This window comes from Pituophis catenifer, unplaced genomic scaffold (genome assembly GCF_029215685.1).
Source record: "Pituophis catenifer annectens isolate HBS135680 unplaced genomic scaffold, rPitCat1.0.hap2 SCAF_1, whole genome shotgun sequence".
NCBI classification, from domain to species: domain Eukaryota; kingdom Metazoa; phylum Chordata; class Lepidosauria; order Squamata; family Colubridae; genus Pituophis; species Pituophis catenifer.
The window spans coordinates 352,335,248-352,355,821 of record NW_027256881.1 but is presented as its reverse complement, the minus strand read 5'-3'; the positions used below and the strand labels follow the sequence as shown (position 1 = coordinate 352,355,821).

The 20,574-nt window shown below is 40.1% G+C and overlaps 1 protein-coding gene across 1 annotated transcript; it reads right to left on the bottom strand.

The window, feature by feature from the left end:
* Positions 1-481: 481 nt before the first annotated feature.
* Positions 482-15,528, bottom strand: LOC139313312 (vomeronasal type-2 receptor 26-like). The gene is made up of 5 exons (XM_070938865.1): positions 15,464-15,528; positions 13,067-13,358; positions 12,485-12,715; positions 5,815-5,944; positions 482-1,386 (listed from the first exon to the last, which is right to left on the bottom strand). Exons 1-5 carry the CDS (start codon positions 15,526-15,528, stop codon positions 482-484), a joined length of 1,623 nt encoding a protein of 540 aa, XP_070794966.1.
* Positions 15,529-20,574: the final 5,046 nt, after the last annotated feature.

Below are 20,574 nucleotides of genomic sequence, written 5' to 3'. Positions count from 1 at the left end.
TAACATTCAGTTAAGTTTCCAGGCAGTTCTACCGTTTCCCTTTCCACCAACTTGTATCCCATCTGCATTCATTCATTCATTCATTCATTCATTTATTCATTCATTCCAGTGTCTTATTCAGAACATCCTTAGAGGACATGCTTATCAACATGGATAATGAACACAACCGGCCAAACTTTAAAGACTCTCTGGATTAAAATAAATGAAGTGAGGAACTGTCCTGTTGGGAGCTAATACACACATGTGATTTCAAAAGTCTACTTCTATCTAGATTACTGGGGTCTCACTGGGTACAACAAGAAAGAATGAAGAATAAAAAGATTGGTGATTGTTACTGATTAACAAATATTTTGTGATTAGTCATATAATGTTATTTCCAATTATTTAATGGACAACATTTCCTTGCATTTCATGATTTATTTTAGAAATCAGATTGAATACAAAAATATCCCAAAATCACAGTGCCCAATCTCCAGCTAAATCAGCAATTCTTCTGCCTCATGATAGTCTCTTTACGATTCAGATGGGGCCTCAATAGGATAATGAAGCATTTGGGGAAAAAGATACAAGCCAAGAGACCAGCCCCAGAGGCCAAGATGGAGAAGATCTCCACAGCCACCATGGACTTCCCTTTGGTGCTCAGGTAGGTGGGGAGGAAGGAGATCCAAACACTGCAAAAGACCAGCATGCTAAAAGTAATGAACTTGGCTTCATTAAAGCTGTCGGGCAATTTTCTAGCCAAAAAGGCTACAGTAAAACTGACAACAGCCAGGAAACCAAGGTAGGCAAGGACAGTGTAAAACATTAAAATTGAACCTTCCTTACATTCTATGATGGCCTCTCCTGCCAAAGAATGGAAATCCATGTTGAGAAATGGGGGAGAAGTTGCCAGCCACGTGACACACAAAACTGCTTGGATCAGGGGACAGGCTAAGACAATGGAGTAGGTCAGTGGTTTTCCTAAGAATTTCCTTGTCCGGTTCCCTGGCTTGGTGGCCATGAAGGCCAGAACCACCATGACAGTTTTTGCCAAGACAGAGGAAACCGCAAGGGAAAAGAGAACGGCAAAGGCAGTTTGTCGAAAGAGACAAGTGAACTTCCTGGGTCGACCGATGAAGAAGAAGGAGCAGAGGAAGCAGAGCAGGAGGGAGACCAGGAGGATGTAGGTGAGATCTCGGTTGTTGGCCTTGACAATTGGTGTGTTGTGATGTTTATGGAAAATCATCAGGATAGCAACAGTGATCAGAGAACAGAAAAGAACTAAAGAAGCTAAAACATAGCCCAGGGTGTCTTGATAGGCAAGGAAGTGGAATTTCTTGGCAATGCAGTGGACCTTATCCTTGTTGGGGTATCGGTCTTCTGGGCAAGGATCACATTCAGCTGCATCTGAAATCAAGAGTCTTTATGTAAGTCATCGGTAATTAGCATTGTCTCATCTTCAGGGATAACAAGACTGTCCTCTTTGTCTTATGGCCAGCCCCCACAGGAACTGATCGAATGAACCACTGTGGATTTCATGGTAGATCCAAAAAGGCCAATCCTTCATTATTAATGATCCATGGATAATTTGCCAGGGACATGGATCTATTCATCTCTACCTGGCCTGGTCAATTTGTTGTGGGAAAAGGTCCTGATTATTTACTGGACACTTCCATGACTATTCTAACTTTCTTTTTTTTTTTAAATTAAAAAGTTTTATCAAGTATTACAACAATTTTTCCCATCCCTCCTCCTCCCCATCCCTCCTCCACCCCCCCATCCCTCATCCCCCCTCTCCCTCCATCCCCCCTCCCCCCACCCCCACCCCGGACTTCCCAGAGCAAATACAGGGTATAATATTTAACAAACATAAACTAAAATATGCTAACTTTCTGTAATGTCCAAACTCCCTCTTGCTCTTTAATTCCCCTTTCTTCTAAGAAAACATAATTCAAAAAGAAAATTTTGGTTTCATTCATAGGCTATTTGAAACTTTTTAGTCCGATATTTGTTTTGAATATAGTCAATCCATCTTCTCCATTCCGATATATATCTTTCATTTGAATGGTCCTTCAAGTATGCCAAAATTTTTGCCATCTCTGCTAAATTCACTATTTTTAACATCCATTCTTCAATAGTAGGTAAGTCTTCCTTCTTCCAATACTGCGCCACCAGAAGTCTGGCTGCTGTTATTAAATTTAAAATCAATTTAGTCTCTATATCCGTACAATCTGTAATTATACCCAACAGAAAGAACTGTGGAGTAAATTTTATCTTCTTCTTGAGAATGTTTGGGTTAATCCACCATATTTTTATCCAAAATGCCTTATTTTTTTTTTACATGTCCACCATGTATGATAATACGTAGCATCATCACATTTGCATCTCCAACACTTAGGTTGCAAACTTGGATACATACAGGCTAGCTTTTTAGGATCTAGATGCCATCTATAAAACATTTTATAAAAATTCTCTCTTAAGTTTTGGGTTTGCATAAACTTTACATTTCTAACCCATATTTTTTCCCACATTTCCATCATTATTGGTTCTTCAATATTCTGTGCCCATTTTATCATACAGTCCTTAACTAGCTCTGTTTCTGAATCTATTTCTACTAATGCATTATACAACCTTTTTATATGCATTTGACTTTGGTCTCTAATTTGTTTTACCAAATTCTCTTCATTTTGCAAGATACCAACTTTCTAATCTTCTCTCCATCTAGCTTGCAACTGTCCATACTGAAACCATGTTTGAATTATCCTTTCTTCTCTTAATTGATTCAAAGATTTTAGTTGTAGTATACCTCTTTCCTTATTAAGAAGCTCCTTATAAGTAGTCACATCTTGTTTTTGCTCTACACTTATATTCTCTATCGCGTGTCTGGGTATTGCCCACATTGGTAACTTATCGTTTAATTTATACTGATACTTTTTCCAGACACGCAATAAAGCATTCCTTAATATGTGACTTTTAAAAGTCTTATCCTATTTCTTATCATATAATAAATAAGCATGCCAACCATAGACCAAATCATATCCCTCAATATTCAATATTCTTTCTTCTGTTGAATTCATCCAGTCACTAATTGCTGATGGAGCAGCTGCCTCATAATATAATCTTAAATTGGGCATTTTGAGACCTCCTCTTTCATGTATATCCTGCATTATTTTTTGCTTTATTCTCGGTCTCTTTCCTGCCCAAACAAAATTATTAATATCCTTCTGCCATATCTTCAAATTTTCATCTTTTTTAAGTATTGGTATCATTTGAAAAAGAAATAAAAACTTAGGCAAAACATTCATTTTTACTGCTGCTATTCTTCCCAACAAAGATAATTGTAGTTTTTTTCAATTTTCCAACTCTCTCTGTATTTTTTGCCACAATGGATCATAATTATGCTTAAATAATTTCGCATTTGATGTCATGATATAAACCCCTAAATACTTAACTTTTTTTACTATCTCAAATCCTGTTAGTCTTTCTAATTCATCTTTGTGATTTATAGTCATGTTTTTAGTTATCTTCGTTTTCCCTGCATTTATTTTAAATCCAGATACTTGTCCATATTGATTAATTATATCGATTAAATCTACAACCGACTGTAATGGTTGGGTTAAAGTAACAACCACGTCGTCTGCGAATGCTCGTAATCTGTAGTCATATTGCTTAATTTTAATTCCATTTATTTTATCCGACCCACTTATCTTACTCAACAAAAATTCCAAAGTCAAAATAAACAATAATGGAGACAAGGGACATCCTTGTCTTGTTCCTTTTTCTATGTTAAAAGTATCTGTTAAACTACCATTAATTATTATTTGCGCTGTTTGTTTGTGATATATTGCCTTAATAGATTGTTTAAAATATTCTCCAAACTGCATCTTTTCTATTATTTTCAATAAGAAATGCCAATTCAGTCAATCAAATGCTTTCTCCACATCAAGAAATATTAGCACCGCAGGGATTTGGTTGTTCTTCCCCAAATACTCTAATAGGTTAACAACTTGCCTTACATTGCTCTTCATTTGTCTACCATTTATAAAACCAGTTTGATCCTTGTGTATCATTTGTTGCATGACTGTCATTAACCTATTTGCTAGTATTTTAGCAAAAATCTTGTAATCTGTATTTAAAAGTGATATAGGCCTATAATTTTTTGGCTGGGTATGGTTATATTCTATTTTCTCTATAGTCTGTGACTTTTGTTTTTTCCTTAACAGATATGCTAACCATCTCCCTGGTTTGTTAGCATTGCAAAAAATATTGTGTTTAGCATATTGCAAGTTAGTTGCAACCTGATCTGCCATTAACATATTAAATTGCCCTCGCAGTAAGTTAATTGCCTCTTTTATTTTCTTTAAAGATTGGAATAAACTGTTTAATTTCAGCCATCTCATCAGCAACATCTCACATTTTATCCTCAAACACCGAAGTAATTTTTTTTTCTGTAACAGAGGCTTGTGTTTTAAGGGCTTCCTGCAACATTTCAAGCGTTAATATTGGTGGTTCCATTGGAGCAGTGAGGGATTGCAATTTGGACCTTTGAGCTGGCGAGCTCCCAGCACTTTTAAAAACAGTCTTTATTTGTTTTGAAGCCATTTTTAATTTCCAATTTAAATTTATTCAGCAACCAGAACAACAGATCCACCAAATCCAAAAATTTCCAATCTTTAAATAATGTCAATCATTTTTTAAGAACACTACTATAGTCTTTTTGACCTTTAATCTTCTTTCTTTCATACTATTCTAACTTTCAGTGTCAGAATTCCCCCCCCACTTCATAATGGAACTACAAAAAGATTGATATATCTCTCAGCCAGAAATCTTTCTCTTGTGTGTGTGTGTGTGTGTGTGTGTGTGTGTGTGTGTGTGTACATTATCTTTTCATGTGTCATGTGCTGAGAATGTCCACAATACAACAGAGGAAGACTGTTCTGTCCCCGTCGCATGCACGCACACACACACACAAACAGACAGCCAGGAGTTAATGAATCAAACAGTCAGGAATTCCTTTAAGATAACAGACTTGGCAGCGACCCATGAATTGCCTGCCAAGAGATTTTACTCACTAACGGAGGTTTTTTCTCCTCAGTCCGATATACCAAATTAATTCCACAAAGCAAAGAATTGTCAAAGTCCAGTCCGAAGAAATCCAAAAAGAGATTCTAACAAGGTTCTAGAAACACGATATGACTTCCGAGCTTTTCAATTTGTCCGTCACAAGGCCTGAATAGCCGACACACCCCCTTTTATCCCTTGTGGGGTGTGGTCCAGTGACTCAGCTCAATCTCTGGCCTGCCCACGCCTCTTTCTCTGCTGTGCGCACTTATCCTTCCGATACTGTCTGGGATCCAGCCAAAACTCATCCCCCTCGCTCTCTATCTGTGGCTTCTCTGAAGTGCCTTGCTCCTGGCATATCTCTTGGTCTTTGGAGGAAACCTGAGGCATTGCCAGAGAGGAGGGTCCTGGAGAGGGAGGCCTTGCCAAATCCTCCCTTCACCTTCTGAGTCCTCTTCCTCTGTTAGGCTCGGGGGTTGGAGTCACAACAAAGACATAAAAAGATGCATTGAATATCACGGGAGGGAATGCTCTCTTTTCCTGATCCAAAATGATTTATAAAGAAATTGGTTACAAGGAGAAGGATATAGAATTGTGCACCAAGTATTCTGAAAAATGAAAGAAGTTATTTACAGGGAATATCCATTAATTGTACTCTGAAAGGTAGAAGTATATCAATTCTACAAACAATGATTTAAAAATGTATATATCAGTATTTTGATTTATAGAACGGTTCACTGATCCTGGAAAGTCTATAGTTGAAATATAGTCTACCTGTCAGGTCAGAAATGCTACTATCTGGACAAGGGGTACATAGATAGCAGCAAACCTGCTCGCCCTCTGGGACACTTTTCCTCTCTCCTGCCTTGCACCTCTTCAGGCCACACCTGGCAAAGGGCCCCTTCTAAAAGAGAAAAGAGAAATGCTTGAGATGACTGAAACAATGGATATGCTTCATTTATCCACTTCCACATTCTGTGTCCATCTTCAGGAGATGATTCACCAGGGTCTATCAGAAACCATAAGACTGGGTCTTAGAAATAGAAATAGAATAACAGAGTTGGAAAGGACTTTGGAGGTCTTCCAGTCAAACCCCCTGTGTAGGCAGGAAAACCTACACCACTTCAGACAAATGGTTATCCAACATCTTCTTAAAAACTTCTAGTGTTGGAGCATTTACTCCTTCTGGAGGCAAGTTTTTCCACTGATTAATTGTTCTAACTGTCAGGAAGTTTCTTCTTAGTTCTAAGTTGCTTGTCTCCTTGATTAGTTTATACCCATTGCCTCTTATCCTACCCTCAGGTACTCTTATTTTCTTTCGGCCCCCAAAATAAGCACTAAGGCTTATTTTCAAGGGGTGTCTTATTTTTTCCCCATGTATGGGAGGCCCACTTCTGCTTGTTCATGGTGGGGCAGGAGGCCGTGTGGAACATCAGTGCCACCTCTATGGAGCTACCCCACATGTCCTACATCAGTCTACCCCACAGGGCCCCCACAGTCTGGCCATCCATGTCCCAACATCTGCATCACCCCGTGGCCACAGTGCCAGCTCACTGCTCAGCTTCCTACTCCATTGTGGCTGTGAGCAAACAGAAGAAGTGGGCTGGCAGTGACATGGGCTCCTGCTGTACATGGCCACAAGGCAGGTGTCAGGGCATGGATGGCCTGGCTGCAGGAGCCCTGAGGTAAACTGGTGCTGGGCACATGGGGCAGCTCCATTCCCCTGTGTCGACTTGTGGTCATGGCACAGGTTCTTAAGTAGGTCTTATTTTGGGGCTAGGGCTTATATTAGGAGCAGACATAAAACATACTAGGGACTGTTGTTCTATGTTCTAAATGTTTATGGATTTGTTATAAGTAAGATCTTAAGCATTTTGCCCAAAATTATGCTGTCATGTTTCCTGATTCAAGAGTTCTGTTTTCCAGTTAGGATATTCTTCATCCCCAGGACAGAATGAATCTTTCAGCTCACCTTTGTAGGCCAGATAATTGCATTAGAGTGAATGGTGACATCCTGGCCTGGCGGAGCCTCAGGATTTATTTGCCCAACTTTCAGAAGGACAACTGATTGATTGGGGAGGTGAACCCAATTGAAAAGGTCATAACGAGCAGATCCCAGTCCTTTTTCTGAGAAGGAGATTTCCTCTCCAACACTGTTGTTGAACTGGACATTCATCAAATATGGAAGAATCTGAAACAAAAATGACCTTCAGAAATTGCAATAATTGGCTGAAAGCCAGAGATAAGGCATCATGACTTCTATCATTTGGTGGCTTCTCAGACACAAAACAGATTAGAAAACAAGCACAGAAAACAAACACAGGGTCAATTAAAAAAAAAGACTCAAATGCCTATAGACAAATGCACAGTATATGTGGAATAAACATGGTGAACTAGAATTACAAATCTATGAGGGCAGGTATAATATTGTTGCCATTAAGGAAACTTGGTGGGATGAAACCCATGAATGGAATATACCACTAGAGGGATTTAAATTGTTTAAAACAAACAGACCTAATAAATGAGGAGGTGGAGTTGTGCCATATATAAGAAATAACTACATCTCTATAGTAATACAGAAGAACAATGATGAAAACCATCTTGAAGGCATTCAGGTCAATATAAAAAGCAAAAAGAACAACATTGCCATAGGCCAGCCATGCAACAGAAGAAATAGATCAACGTTTTGCCAGTCAGTTGACTAAGGCATGTAAGAAACGTACCACCATAGTAATGGGGGGACTTTAATAACCCTGACATAAACAGGGAGACAAACTCTGCACCTAGTGGAACATCAAATAGATGCCTCACAAACCTAGCAGTCAACTTTGTCTCCCAAAAGGTAGAGAAGGGATCTAGAAGGTCAGCCATATTGGACTTAATTCTCACTGACAGAGAAGAAATGATAAACGTTGTTGAAGTCACAGGAACCTCGGAAATTCAGCATCATGCAAGCACAAACAATAGAACAAAGTCAAACAAGAATCTTGGATTTAAGAGAGCTGATTTCAATAAACTTAAAGAGAGTTTGAGAAAGATTCCATAGATGAGAATCCTCAAGGGGAAAAAAAGCCAAGAAGCTTGGAAAGGTTTGAAAAGTGAAATTATAAAAGGCTAATCTGGCAGAATTCCAATGTAGAAATAAAGTAAGAGATCTCCAAAAAAAAAATCCAGCATGGCTGCACAAAGAACTTTCTAAAAACTGAAAGACAAAAAGGACAAGTATAAAAATATAACTAAGGCAGAATATCAGCAAATAGCTTGAATCTGCAAAACTGAAATCAGGAAAGCTAAGGCTCAAAATTACAAAAGCCCAAAATAACAAACAAAGATTATTTCCATGTGTAAAATAAAACAAAAAAACAAATAAAAAGTCAAGGAAATGATTAGTCCATTAATGAGAGAAAACAGCAAGGAGATGATAGGCAGCAGGGAGAAGGCAGAATTGCTTCTCATTTTTTGCATCTGTCTTTACACAAAAAGAAAAAACAGTCCAACCTATAAAAAATATTGTAATAAGCAATAATAGGCAAGAAGATGGTAAGAGAACATCTATCCACTTTAGACAAGTTCAAATCAACAGGATCAAGTTGATTATACCTCAAGATTCAGAAGGAACTGGCAGACGTGAACTTAGAACATTTGAACCATATCTTTCAAAAATCTTGTAGCACAGTGGAAATACAAGAAGACTGAAAAAAGGCTGATCTTCAAACAAAGGAAAAAATGGATCCAGGAAACAACAGCTGTATCAGTCTGACCTAAATACCTGGGAAGAGTCTGAAAAAGATAATCAAGCAATGTATCTGCAATAATCTAGAGACAAAGTCATAACCAGAAGGCAAAATGGGTTTGTCAAAAAAACATCATGCTAGACAAATCATGTTGCATTCTTTGACAAAGTGATAAAATTACTGGACCAGAGGAATGCTGTGGATATAATTTACTTGGACTTAAAGTAGACCACAATGTACTACTTGATAAGATAGAAAAATATGGGTTAGAGAGCATCACCACCAGATGGATTCACAACTGACTGACCAACTGCACTCAACTGCAATCCTTAATGGTAGTACATCTACATAGAAGGAAGTATGCAGTAGTATTTAATAACTTCATCAACGATGAGGGGATAGAATGAGAACTCATCAAATTTGCAGACAATACCAAGCTGGCATGAGTTGTCAACACTCCAGAAGTTGGACTCAGAAGGACCTTGGCAGATTTGACCAATGGACTCTATCTAACAAGATGAAATTTAATGATGAAAAAGTTATGGTTCTACATTTAGGCAAGAAAAGACAAATACACAGATATAGTATATGTGATACTTGGCTGAATAATAGTAATTATTCAGCCAAGTATCTGGTTTGATTTTAATTGTTGTGAGCCACCCTGAGTCCTATGGAGATAGGGCGACATACAAATCAAATCAAATAAATAAATAAATAAATAAATAAATTGCAATCAGGGATCTTGGAGTCCTAGTGGACATTCAGTTAAATATGAGCCAACAGTGTGCTACAGCTGCCAAAAAAGGATAAGGATGAGGATGAGGATAATTTTATTTCTATACCACCCCTCTCCCGAGGGACTCGGGGCAGTGTACAGCCAGGTAAAACATAATACAAATATCACAATTTAAATTTAAAAATTCTTAAAAGTATTACATTTAAGGCCAAAATTAGCTAAAAAACCCCAAAAATTTAAGAACTCCGAATTTAAAACTCAATTATGAAGCTAGCCCTGCCTGTCAGAAGAGCAGGGTCTTAAGAGCACAGCGGAAAACTCAGAGGTCAGAGATCTTGCGTATGTCTAGGGGCAGCTCATTCCAAAGAGCAGGGGCTCCCACAGAGAAGGCTCTCCCCCTGGGTGTCACCAGCCGACATAATTTGGCCGAAGGCACCCTGAGGAGTCCCTCTCTATGAGAGTGAACTGGTCAGTGGGAAGCTATCGGTGGCAGAAGGCGGTCTCGTAAGTACCCAGGTCCTGAGCCATGGAGCGCTTTAAAGGTGGTAACCAATACCTTGAATCTCACCCGGAAGACCACTGGGAGCCAGTGCAGCTCGCGCAGGAGAGGTGTTACATGGGCGCAATGAGTTGCACCCATAATTACCCGCACGGCTGCATTCTGGACCAGTTGGAGCCTCCGAGTGTTCTTCAAGGGGAGCCCCATGTAGAGAGCATTACAGTAGTCGAGCCGGGAGGAAAGCCAACTCACTCCTAGGTTTCATTAACAGAGGGGTAGAATCAAGATCACATGAGGTGTTAGTACCATTTTATAATGTCTTGGTAAGAGACCATCCATGGAATATTGCATTCGGTTTTGGTCTTCACAATATAAAAAAGATATTGAGACACTAGAAAAATTGCAGAGAAGTGTAATAAAGATGATTACGGGACTGGAAGCTAAAACATATGAAAAAAAATTTGGTATGTCTAATTTACTAAAAAGAAGGGCTAGGGGTGACATGGTAGCAGTGTACCAACATCTAAGGGGCTTCCACAAAGGAGAGACAGAAGCCTATTTTTCAAAGCACCTGAAGGCAGGACAAGATGAAATGGATGGAAACTAATCAAGGAGAGAAGCAATTTAGAACCAAGGAGAATTTTCCTGTCAGTTAGAACAATTAAACAATGGAACAACTTGCCTCCAGAAATTGTGGGTTCTCCAACATTGGAGACTTTTAAGAAGAGACTGGACAAACATTTGTCTGAAATGGTATAGGATTTCCTGCTTGAGAAGGGGTTGGATTAGAAAACCTCCAAGGTTCCTTTCAACTGTTATTCTGTGATGGCCATCATCTTAGGAGATAGGTGTATGTCTGACAAGATAGAGTGTATACTACAGGCCACCCAACCAAACAGTTAAATAAGGTATGTTGGAAGCACACCACTATAGTAATGAGGAACATTAACTACTCTGACAACAACTGTGAGACAAACTCTACACCAAGTGGAGGATCAAACAGATTCATAACAAATCTAGTAGACAACTAAGCTACTCAGGCAAACTTTGAAGACCTTTTAGGATGTTATATGAAGATATTTTCTCTATAGATCTTGAAAATAACTGGTTTTCAGTTGTTCTCTTTTACCCCTCTGTCCCTTTTACACCAAACATTATACTGAATTCAGATTTTTTTAAAAATGTTGTTTTGATATGTTCTTCTCTGGTAATATTATACTGCTAACCAGAGCATACAAAACATTTGCTAGACCATGTCTTGAATACAGCTCATCTGTCAGGAACCCGCACTGCATATTGGACATTAATGCAACTGAGCGAGTCCAGAGATATTTCACAAAAGGAGTCCTCCACTCCTCTACTCTCAACAGAATATCTTATGCCACCAGACTTGAAATTTTGGGCTTAGACAACTTAGAACTATGCCGCCTTCAGTCTGACCTAAGTGTAGTACATAAAATTATTTGCTACAATGTCCTACCTGTCAATGACTACTTCAGCTTCAAGCACAACAATACATGAAAAAACAATAGATACAAACTTAAGGTAAATTGCTCCAAACTCGATTGCAGAAAATACGACTTCAGTAACAGAGAGGTCAATGCCTAGAATGCACTACCTGACTCTGTGGTTTCATCCCCAAACTCCCCAAACTGTCTACTGTTGACCTCACCCCATTCCTAAGAGGTCTGTAAGAGGCGTGCTTAAGCACACCAACCTACCATCCCTGTCCTAGTGTCCCCTTTTATTCATATGTTCTGAAGTACATTGATATGATAGCAAACAGATACTGTATTTAATGAATATTTCAAATAATACATATCTGAAGTTTCCTAACTAAAATCTATGGACTGAATACAAAGTGACAGAGATTACCTGCCATGACTGAACATTGGAGATTCTCTTTCCATGTCTCATCAGGACTGGTCGTAATCCAGATGCAAACTTTGCATGTAAAGCATGTGCCAGAGCATAAATAGCATTGTAGACATTGTAGCTTTCACCTGTCATGCTTGTTTGAAACATGTAGGTGGGCAGATTCCGTAAATCCTCTTTTCCTGTACAGTATTTTTTCCATTTTATAAAATAGTAGTGCCCTGGTTTATGGAACTCACAGCGAAATATCTTTTCCCACCAGAGTGGGAGGATCATATCTCCTTGTGGGTTCAAAGGGTCTAAAGAGAGGAGGAAATGGCTGAATTCTGAGATATCACCGCTGTGCTCCCTAAAATGCAGAGACCCATGCAAGTGCTTTAAAACTTTCCAAGTATCGTGAAGATGATTTGTATGTGGTTTCCAATAGGATGTTAAAATCCAAACTTTGGGAAATGGAATTTTATCAAATAAGTTCAGAGTCAAAAGAAATGTTTCAACAATGTCAGGTTCTGCAAAAGAAAGAATAACTTCAACATTAGCCCATATCTTCGAATGTAAAGTGAATTTGAACACTTCCGCATGGGAAAAATCATGTTTCACCATTTGAGTGAAAGCCAGACAGATCTCCTTCTCCATGAGCATGGGCCTCAGAGTTGAGAGGAAACGTTCTCCATTCTCATTTTCAGAGACAATAAGCCCAACCCAGTTCCACTGGAAATACTGGAGCATCCGGACTAAACCCACATATTGAGGAAATTCCTTGGGATTAATCCGGAAGGAGGAAGGATAAACTCTTCGGTCTCCCTGAATGAACTCAAAGCCAATGCTGAGCTGAAAAAAGTGAGAATTTTCTTTAAAAAACAGAAGTAAAGATTGGTGGTGACTTTAGGGGTCCCCATAGTGTATTTTACCAACTCCGAGATGAGTCGATTTGAGAGATACTGGCAAGCTTTTTCCTTTTTTAGGAAGAGCCAGCAATTAACATATTTTCCCTGCTTGTGACATGTCAGAATCCAAGGAAACAAACCATAAATCTGGTACAGGGAATAATCTGCAGTGAAAGAGCAGCTACATTTCTATGAATAATATTTAGAAAGGAATTTGTCTTGAAATATTACATTATGTATGTATTGCTTCTGTAGCTTGTCTACTCCATAACTGTATCTGAAGAAGCCCCCTTACCTGTGGGACCTTGAGGATGCTGAAGATGGAGGCCATTGGCATTGAGAATTTGGGGTTGTCACCTCCAATGACAGAGATGAGAGTGTCCCGCTGGTCACATTTATAGCCTGGAACCATTTGGTCACATGTGGAGAGGAGAAAGAGGCTGATCAAATAAACTCTCTTGTTCCAATTGGCATTGTCATACATGTTGAAGCCCAAGGTGATGTTGGGGAGGAGAACCAGATCCTTGTTGATCTCTGTCACTGCAAACACCAAAGCCATGAACTGCTGGTAGTTGTTGGGTGTGGGTCTACAGTGAGAGAAACATTGTGAAACATTACCTCAAACCATTTGTGTCCTGATGAAGTTTGCCTTGTCTTCTTTGTGGGGTTTTCTTTGGGGCAAGAAGTCCCAAATATCAATGGGATTGTTGTTTTTTTTAAAGATAGTTCTTGATTAAACTTGGATAGCTTTGTGGGAATGGAGAAAAGCCCATCAATTCATATCATGGACTGTTTTATATCCCTCTATCATCCCCTACTTCTTCACTTTGCTTCAGTGGTTGCAATCCTGCCCTATTGTAGTTCTAGTAACCTAATCAATTTTGTTCTCTTTGGAGCAGCTTCTTCAGGCCAGCCAACCATTGCTGATCACAAGACTTCAGTGGGAAATAGCAAATATTTTTCTGAATTCCAATTTAAATTTTTTATTAGTTTATCCAAGTTTTTGGATAATAAATATGGATTATCCATATATTTTTTTTAAAAAAAATGTGGAAAACTAAGAAAAGGGGAAAGGAAAAAAGAGTTATAGGGTAAAGGGAGAAAAGAAAAAGGCACCAACTTCCCATTCTGTTTAGCACTGTAGAAGATAACAACATTACAACCACAACTTTTCATTTTGACACAACTGTAAGGGCCATTATTCATAAGCACTGCTGATTCCAAAACAGGTGTTTTTGGCAGTACTCCACACTGGAAAAGTATTGTTCTTTTCCTTCCATGACCCCTTTCTGTCCAAAATCACATTGTAAGTCAACTTTTTCACTAGGCTAGTAAAATTTCTAAGGTGTTGTCCTTCCTCACTCATCATTGTCTTGATGAAGAGTTTTGGAAAGAAAAAATAGCTTACTTAATCAGTCTTTAATCAGTTTTATTGAGAAAAGCACAAATATTTGAACTCCACCAGGAAATAGACTAGACTAGACTAGACTAGACTAGACTAGACTAGACTAGACTAGACTAGACTAGACTAGACTAGACTAGACTTGACTTGACTAGACTTGACTAGACTTGACTTGACTTGACTTGACTTGAATTGAATTGAATTGACTTGACTTGAATTGAATTGAATTGAATTTTTTATTGGCCAAGTGTGATTGGACACACAAGGAATTTGTCTTAGTGCATATGCTCTCAGTGTACATAAAAGAAAAGATACGTTCATCAAGAATCATAAAGTACAACACCTAATGATAGTCATAGGGTACAAATAAGCAATCAGAAAACAATATCAATATAAATCATAAGGATACAAGCAACAAAGTTACAGTCATACAGTCATAAGTGGAAGGAGATGGGTGATGGGAATGATGAGAAGATTAATAGTGCAGACTTAGTAAATAGTTTGACAGTGTTGAGGGAACGCAAATTGAAATATCATAAGAAGAAATATTTCTGAGCAATCACCCAGATATTTGTCCTCCAGGTAAAACTTACAAATATGAGAGAGAAAACAGATAGGGGTCTTTGTTAAAATGTAAGTAAAGTTCCCAATAGAGTCCCAAGTGCAAATTCCCACCAATAATGAGATCACCAGGCCTGTAATAATTTTCCTGGATCTTGTAAGGTTGGGGCAACACACAAAGGGTTTGCATCCCCTTAGCAATAATTGGAGGCAGGAGCTGGAAGAGCAGCAGGAGGAGAGGCATCCCAGTCATTCTTATCACCTTCCCTCCTAGATCAGAAATCAAGTTTGTGCAGAAGCTGAATTGCAGGCATCACTTTAAATTTTACCAGAGCTTTAACAGGATAAACACCAGACATGCCACCTGGATAGCTTCAGGACAAATATATCAAATATTCTTCCTCTTATGTTTGTTTGGGCTGTAGCAAGGCAAGCTGAAGTGGCCTGTTCTGCCCCCAGCTGGGGAACTCGAAGCATATTTTTTTAAAGTAGGTTTTCTCTTGGAAGATTTTTGTATCTTAAAGTCCACTGGGGATACCTCAACAACTACTATTCTTCTGATAATTGCAAGGAAAAGCAATTGTCTCTTAGCACTCCATTTCATTTCATTTCCATTCCAATGCACCAGAAAGGGAAAAACATGTTTCTGTCTCTTGTTCCTAATCCACAGAGCAGCTGGACTTGAGAGACGAAATGAAGTGAGTAATTCACTTAAATGAAACGAAGTACCTGCACACAAAGTGGAGTTTGGTCTGCATTGATTTGTTCAGGTGGTATGACTGCTCATCGGTCATGGTGGCCCATGATAGTCAGTTGTACTTTAATAAGCGTGACTAATCAAAATGAATGTTTGGATGGAATGTCTGGTTTCTATATATCCACATGGCAGGGGATGAAAAATTAGTTTCCAGCTTCTCCAGTGGTCCTTAACCAGGGGTGAAATGCTACCGGTTCACTCCGGTTCGGGAGAACTGGTAGTGATAAAAACTACCAGTTTGGGCGAACTGGTAGTAAAAAAAAAATGCTTTAAAAAAGTAAAAAAAAAAAGTTGGTCACACCCACCCAGTCACATGACCCCCCCACCAAGCCACACCCACCAAGCCACGCCCACAGAACCGGTAGCAAAAATTTTTGCATTTCACCACTGTCCTTAACAATAGGCAGGAAGATTTCTGAAATGGTAGCCCGCCTTAACGCTACAGGAGTGTTGTCTAAAAACTAGTTAGAGCCAGAAACGTTTGTGTGCTGAGTTTTTCTTATGAAGTGGGTTTTCTTCATTGTCGACTGTTGTGCGAAAGATACCATCTGTCAGGCCTGCCATTCTCAGGCCATCCAATCCAGCCCTGTTATAAGTCCAGGAAGCAAAACTGAAGCATCTCTAAATGTTTTAGCCCATCTCTGCTTTACGGAATTAGTTCCATTGATGGGCTGCAGAGACACCTAGTAAGTGCTTACAAATCTGTAGTCAGATCTGCCTAGGGGTGGGCTTCAAAATTTTTAGCAAGGTGTTCTCTGCCCAGTTGCTGGGTGGGTGTGGCCATGGTAGGTATGGCCTAATTAGCCTCCTGCACCATGGGGGGCATTTTTGCCCTCCCCAGGCTCCAAAGGCTTTCCTTGAGCCTCCAAAAGGGTGAAAACGGTCCCCTCAGGCTCTGGAGGCCAGAAACAGGCCTGTTTTTCACCCTCCCCAAGCCTCCGTGCACACCCTGCACTCACCTGCATCCAAAATGGGCCGCATGGGGACTCCTGGGAGGGGTGGGCAGGGCGGGGCCAGCCAGGCATGGGATTTGGGGGTTTCCAAACTGCACAGAATCTTACCTAGAGGTTCTTCGAACCCCTGTGAACCCCCAGCAGCCCACCCCTGATTCTGTCTCGTAGAACTTAAATTGGTTACTTCATGTCGTGATAGATAGATAGATAGATAGATAGATAGATAGATAGATAGATAGATAATTTTATTTCTATACCGCCCCTCTCCCGAAGGACTCAGGGTGGTGCACAGCCAAGTAAAAAACACAATACAAATCCCAATTAAATTTAAAAATTATTAAAATTATTACATTTACGGCCAAGATTTGTTAAAAACCCAAAAATTTAAAACTCCGAATTTAAAACTCCTTTACAAAGATAGCCCTGCCTGTCAGAAGAGCAGGGTCTTGAGGGCACAGCGAAAAACTCGGAGGTCAGAGCTTGTGCATATTTCTGGGGGCAGTTCGTTCCAAAGGGCAGTGTTCTCCAGAACAATAGAGAACCAGTCTTCACTGTCTCCATGATAGCCTTTCAGGTTATCATCACCACAACCCTTCCATTTTCCCCCCATCTATGTTGAATATTCCCAATTCTAGTAGTTTCTCCAAAACAAGAAAAAATATTTCATTGGAAGCCAGAAGTAGACCATCCATTTCCAATGGTTCTGCCCCACTTTTTTTGCCCATAGCTGGGTGGAATCTAAATAATAATAATAATAATAATAATAATAATAATAATAATAATAACAACAACAACAACAACAACAACAACAACAACAACTTTATTGTCATTGTACGTGTATACACAGTATACCCATACAACGAAATTCATTTAACACCCAAAGACCAGGTCCAACACACATAACAATCCCCAAACACACTCCCACCCACCACAATTTTCCATCCCTAAACCACCCAAACATCCACACAACAGACCAAGTAATGCTATCCAACAGCTCACTGATGGTGGCCCTTTAGTTCATTGTTGAGTGCAATTATAGCTCAGGGATAAAAACTATTCAGAAAATGTGTGGTCTGAGTTTTAAATGTTCTGTATCTTCTGCCAGAAGGCAACATTCCAAAAAGATTGTAAGCAGGATGGGAAGAGTCCCTGAGAATGTTATGCAACTTCCTCAAACAGTGAGATTCGAAGATGTCATCCAGAATTGGTAGCTGAAGTCCAATGATATTCTGGGCAGCTTTAATGATTCCCTGTGGAGCTTTTTGGTCCTCTACAGAGCTGCTCCCATACCATGCAAGAATGCCGTATGTCAGGATACTCTCAATGGTGCTGCGATAGTAAGACAGAAGTAGATGCTGAGATAGATTTACCTTCCTGAGCATTCTCAGGAAGTACAGCCTCTTCTGTGCCTTCTTCACAAGCATGTTAGCATTCATAGTCCATGAGAGGTCCTCCGAGATATAAACGCCCAGAAATTTAAAACTACCCACCCTTTCCACCTCCTCACCATTTATGTACAATGGTAAATGTACATCTCTCTTCCTCCTGAAGTCAATTATAAGTTCTTTAGTTTTTTTGGTGTTAAGTGTAAGATTATTTTCTTTACACCACTGCTGACTTCACTTATCATAAGTGGATAATTACTAGTGTAAACTGTATATAAGAAGGAAGCCGAGCTATAGTCATTGTTGGACCTGCTCTCATCATTGCTTGACTTGCTGCTTGACTTGTTGATTGGACCTGTTACTGTCGTGTGTGAAGATGTGGATGGATATGCTACCATCGTGATTTGTTACCAGCGTGAATTGCTGTTTATTACCGACTGCTGTTTGTATGGTAAGAGGATATCTGTACCTTCGGACTGATTTGAATGGCTAAAGACTTGGATTGATAAAAAAACTATGCAATTGTTTTTCACTACAAAGTAAAAGCTTTGTTAAACCAGTTTGTATGTATTGTATTCATTGCTCTCAGTACCGTTTCTCTGTGCACTTACTCTGCTGGTTGGTAACACAACAATATCCTTAACAACAATGTCAGCCCTTGTACTTCCTTTCTGTAAGCAGACTCATTGTTCTTATTAATGAGCCCCACCACTGTTGTGTCATCTGCAAATTTAATAATTGTGTTGGTGTTATACAATGGGGTGCAGTCATGTGTGTATTTATTTATTTATTATTTATTATTGCGATTTATATGCCGCCTTTCTCCCTGGGGACTCAAGGCGGCTTACAAAATGACAATTTCCAATACAAATCACAATGAAATAAAAATTAAAATCAGCAACCCTATTAAAACAATTTAAAATTATAACAGTGCACCCCCAAATGGATCAGTTAAGTTGACGGAAGAGCCACGTCTTCAGCTCACGATGGAAGGAAAGAAGGTCGGGGGCTGTCCTGAGCTTGGTGGGCAATCCATTCCAGAGGGTCAGGGCTCCCACAGAGAATGCTCTCCTCCTGGAGGCCGTCAGCCGACATTGTTTGACTGACGGTGCCCTGAGGAGGCCCACTCTGTGAGAGCGCACAGGATGATGGGAGAGCGGCTGGAGATGGTCCTGCAAGTACCCTGGGCCTAAGCCATGAGGAATAAGGAATAAAGGAAAGGGTTTAGCACACAACCCTGGGGGGCTCCTGTGCTTAGTATCAGATTAGAGGCCCCAGGCTTCCGGGGGAGGGATTGAAGCCTGCTACCCCCCCCCAGTGGCTCCTATTAGTGAGAGAGAAGCAGAAGCACGAGAACCGCTGCCGGCAAGGGGGTGGTGGCAGCAAGAATGAGCGTGCCCCCTCATCCTGGCGATTCTTCCACTGCTACCTCCCCAGCCACGGCAGGAGCAATGGGCTGAGGATATCCTCCCTCCCAACTGGAGGCTTTGGGCTGCGCAAGAAGCCACTTGGGTGGGGTGGGAGGGAAGTGTGTCCCCTTTCCCCAGCAATTCTTCTACTGCTGCTTCCTCAGCTGTGACAGGAGCAGCGGCTTGAGGATTTCCTCCCTCCCAGATGGAGGCTTTGGGCCAGCAGAGTTTGGTGCAGGAGGTTTTCCAGGCCCAAAATGGGCGTGGGGGGCGTATGTGTGGTGGGTGTGTTAGGATATGGTGTATGCCTAACAGGTTGTCCAGGCAATATATGGCCAATATATGTGTTCTATGACTTTAACATGAATATGTATTCTATGACTTTAAGAGGTACTGCTGAGTCATTGTAATGCTGAGTCATTGTAATGCTGAGTCATTGTATCCTGATTGGATAAGCTCTGTTGTAACTGTATTTAAGAAGGGAGGTGAAATGTAGTCATTGATGATATGCTACCATCGTGTGTGGAGATGCTATCATCGTGGGTGGATATGCTACCATCGTGATCTGTTACCAGCGTGAATGTGCTGCTGTTTATTATCTACTGCTGTTTAGTATGGTAAGAAGACTTTTGTATCACTGGACTGTTTTTACTGGCAAAGACTTGGATTGTTTAAAGACTATGAGATTGTTTTTCACTACAAAGTAAAAACTTTGATAAACCAGTTTGTATGTATTTTATTCATCGCTCTCAGCACCGTTTCCCTGTGCTCTACGCTCTGCTGGTTGGTTAACACAACAATATCCTTAACAGGGTGCATGCGTGGGGAGACACACATGTGCAGGGGAGCATGGGAGGGGTTGTGTGCACATGTGCAGGTGGGGCGCGCATTGCATTATGGGTGCTGGCATGCACGCACGATAGTGCACACGCACACACACACACACTTTTGGCATGCAAGGACAAAAAGGTTCGCCAACACTGTCCTACCCAATTGCTCCTCTAGTAATGTAATCAATTTGATTCTCTTTGGAGCAGCTTCTTCATGTCTGTGCAAGTGGGAAACACAGGAAATATTTACTGAGGGCCATTATTCCTAAGCACTCCTGATTCCAAAATTCTTCTACGAAGGGGAACATATCAAGAGAAGAGAAACATGAAATGCTGTATATACTTTGTGTGTGTTTGTATGTAGTACAAAAGTCAGTCACCATAGGTAATTTATTATATAAACTACATTATATAATTTATAAGGGCAGGGGCTTCTGGTGTATGTCAGGGAATTACACAGCCAGTGTCCAAATGGAGTCAGAGACGGTGTGATACAAACTTGTCGT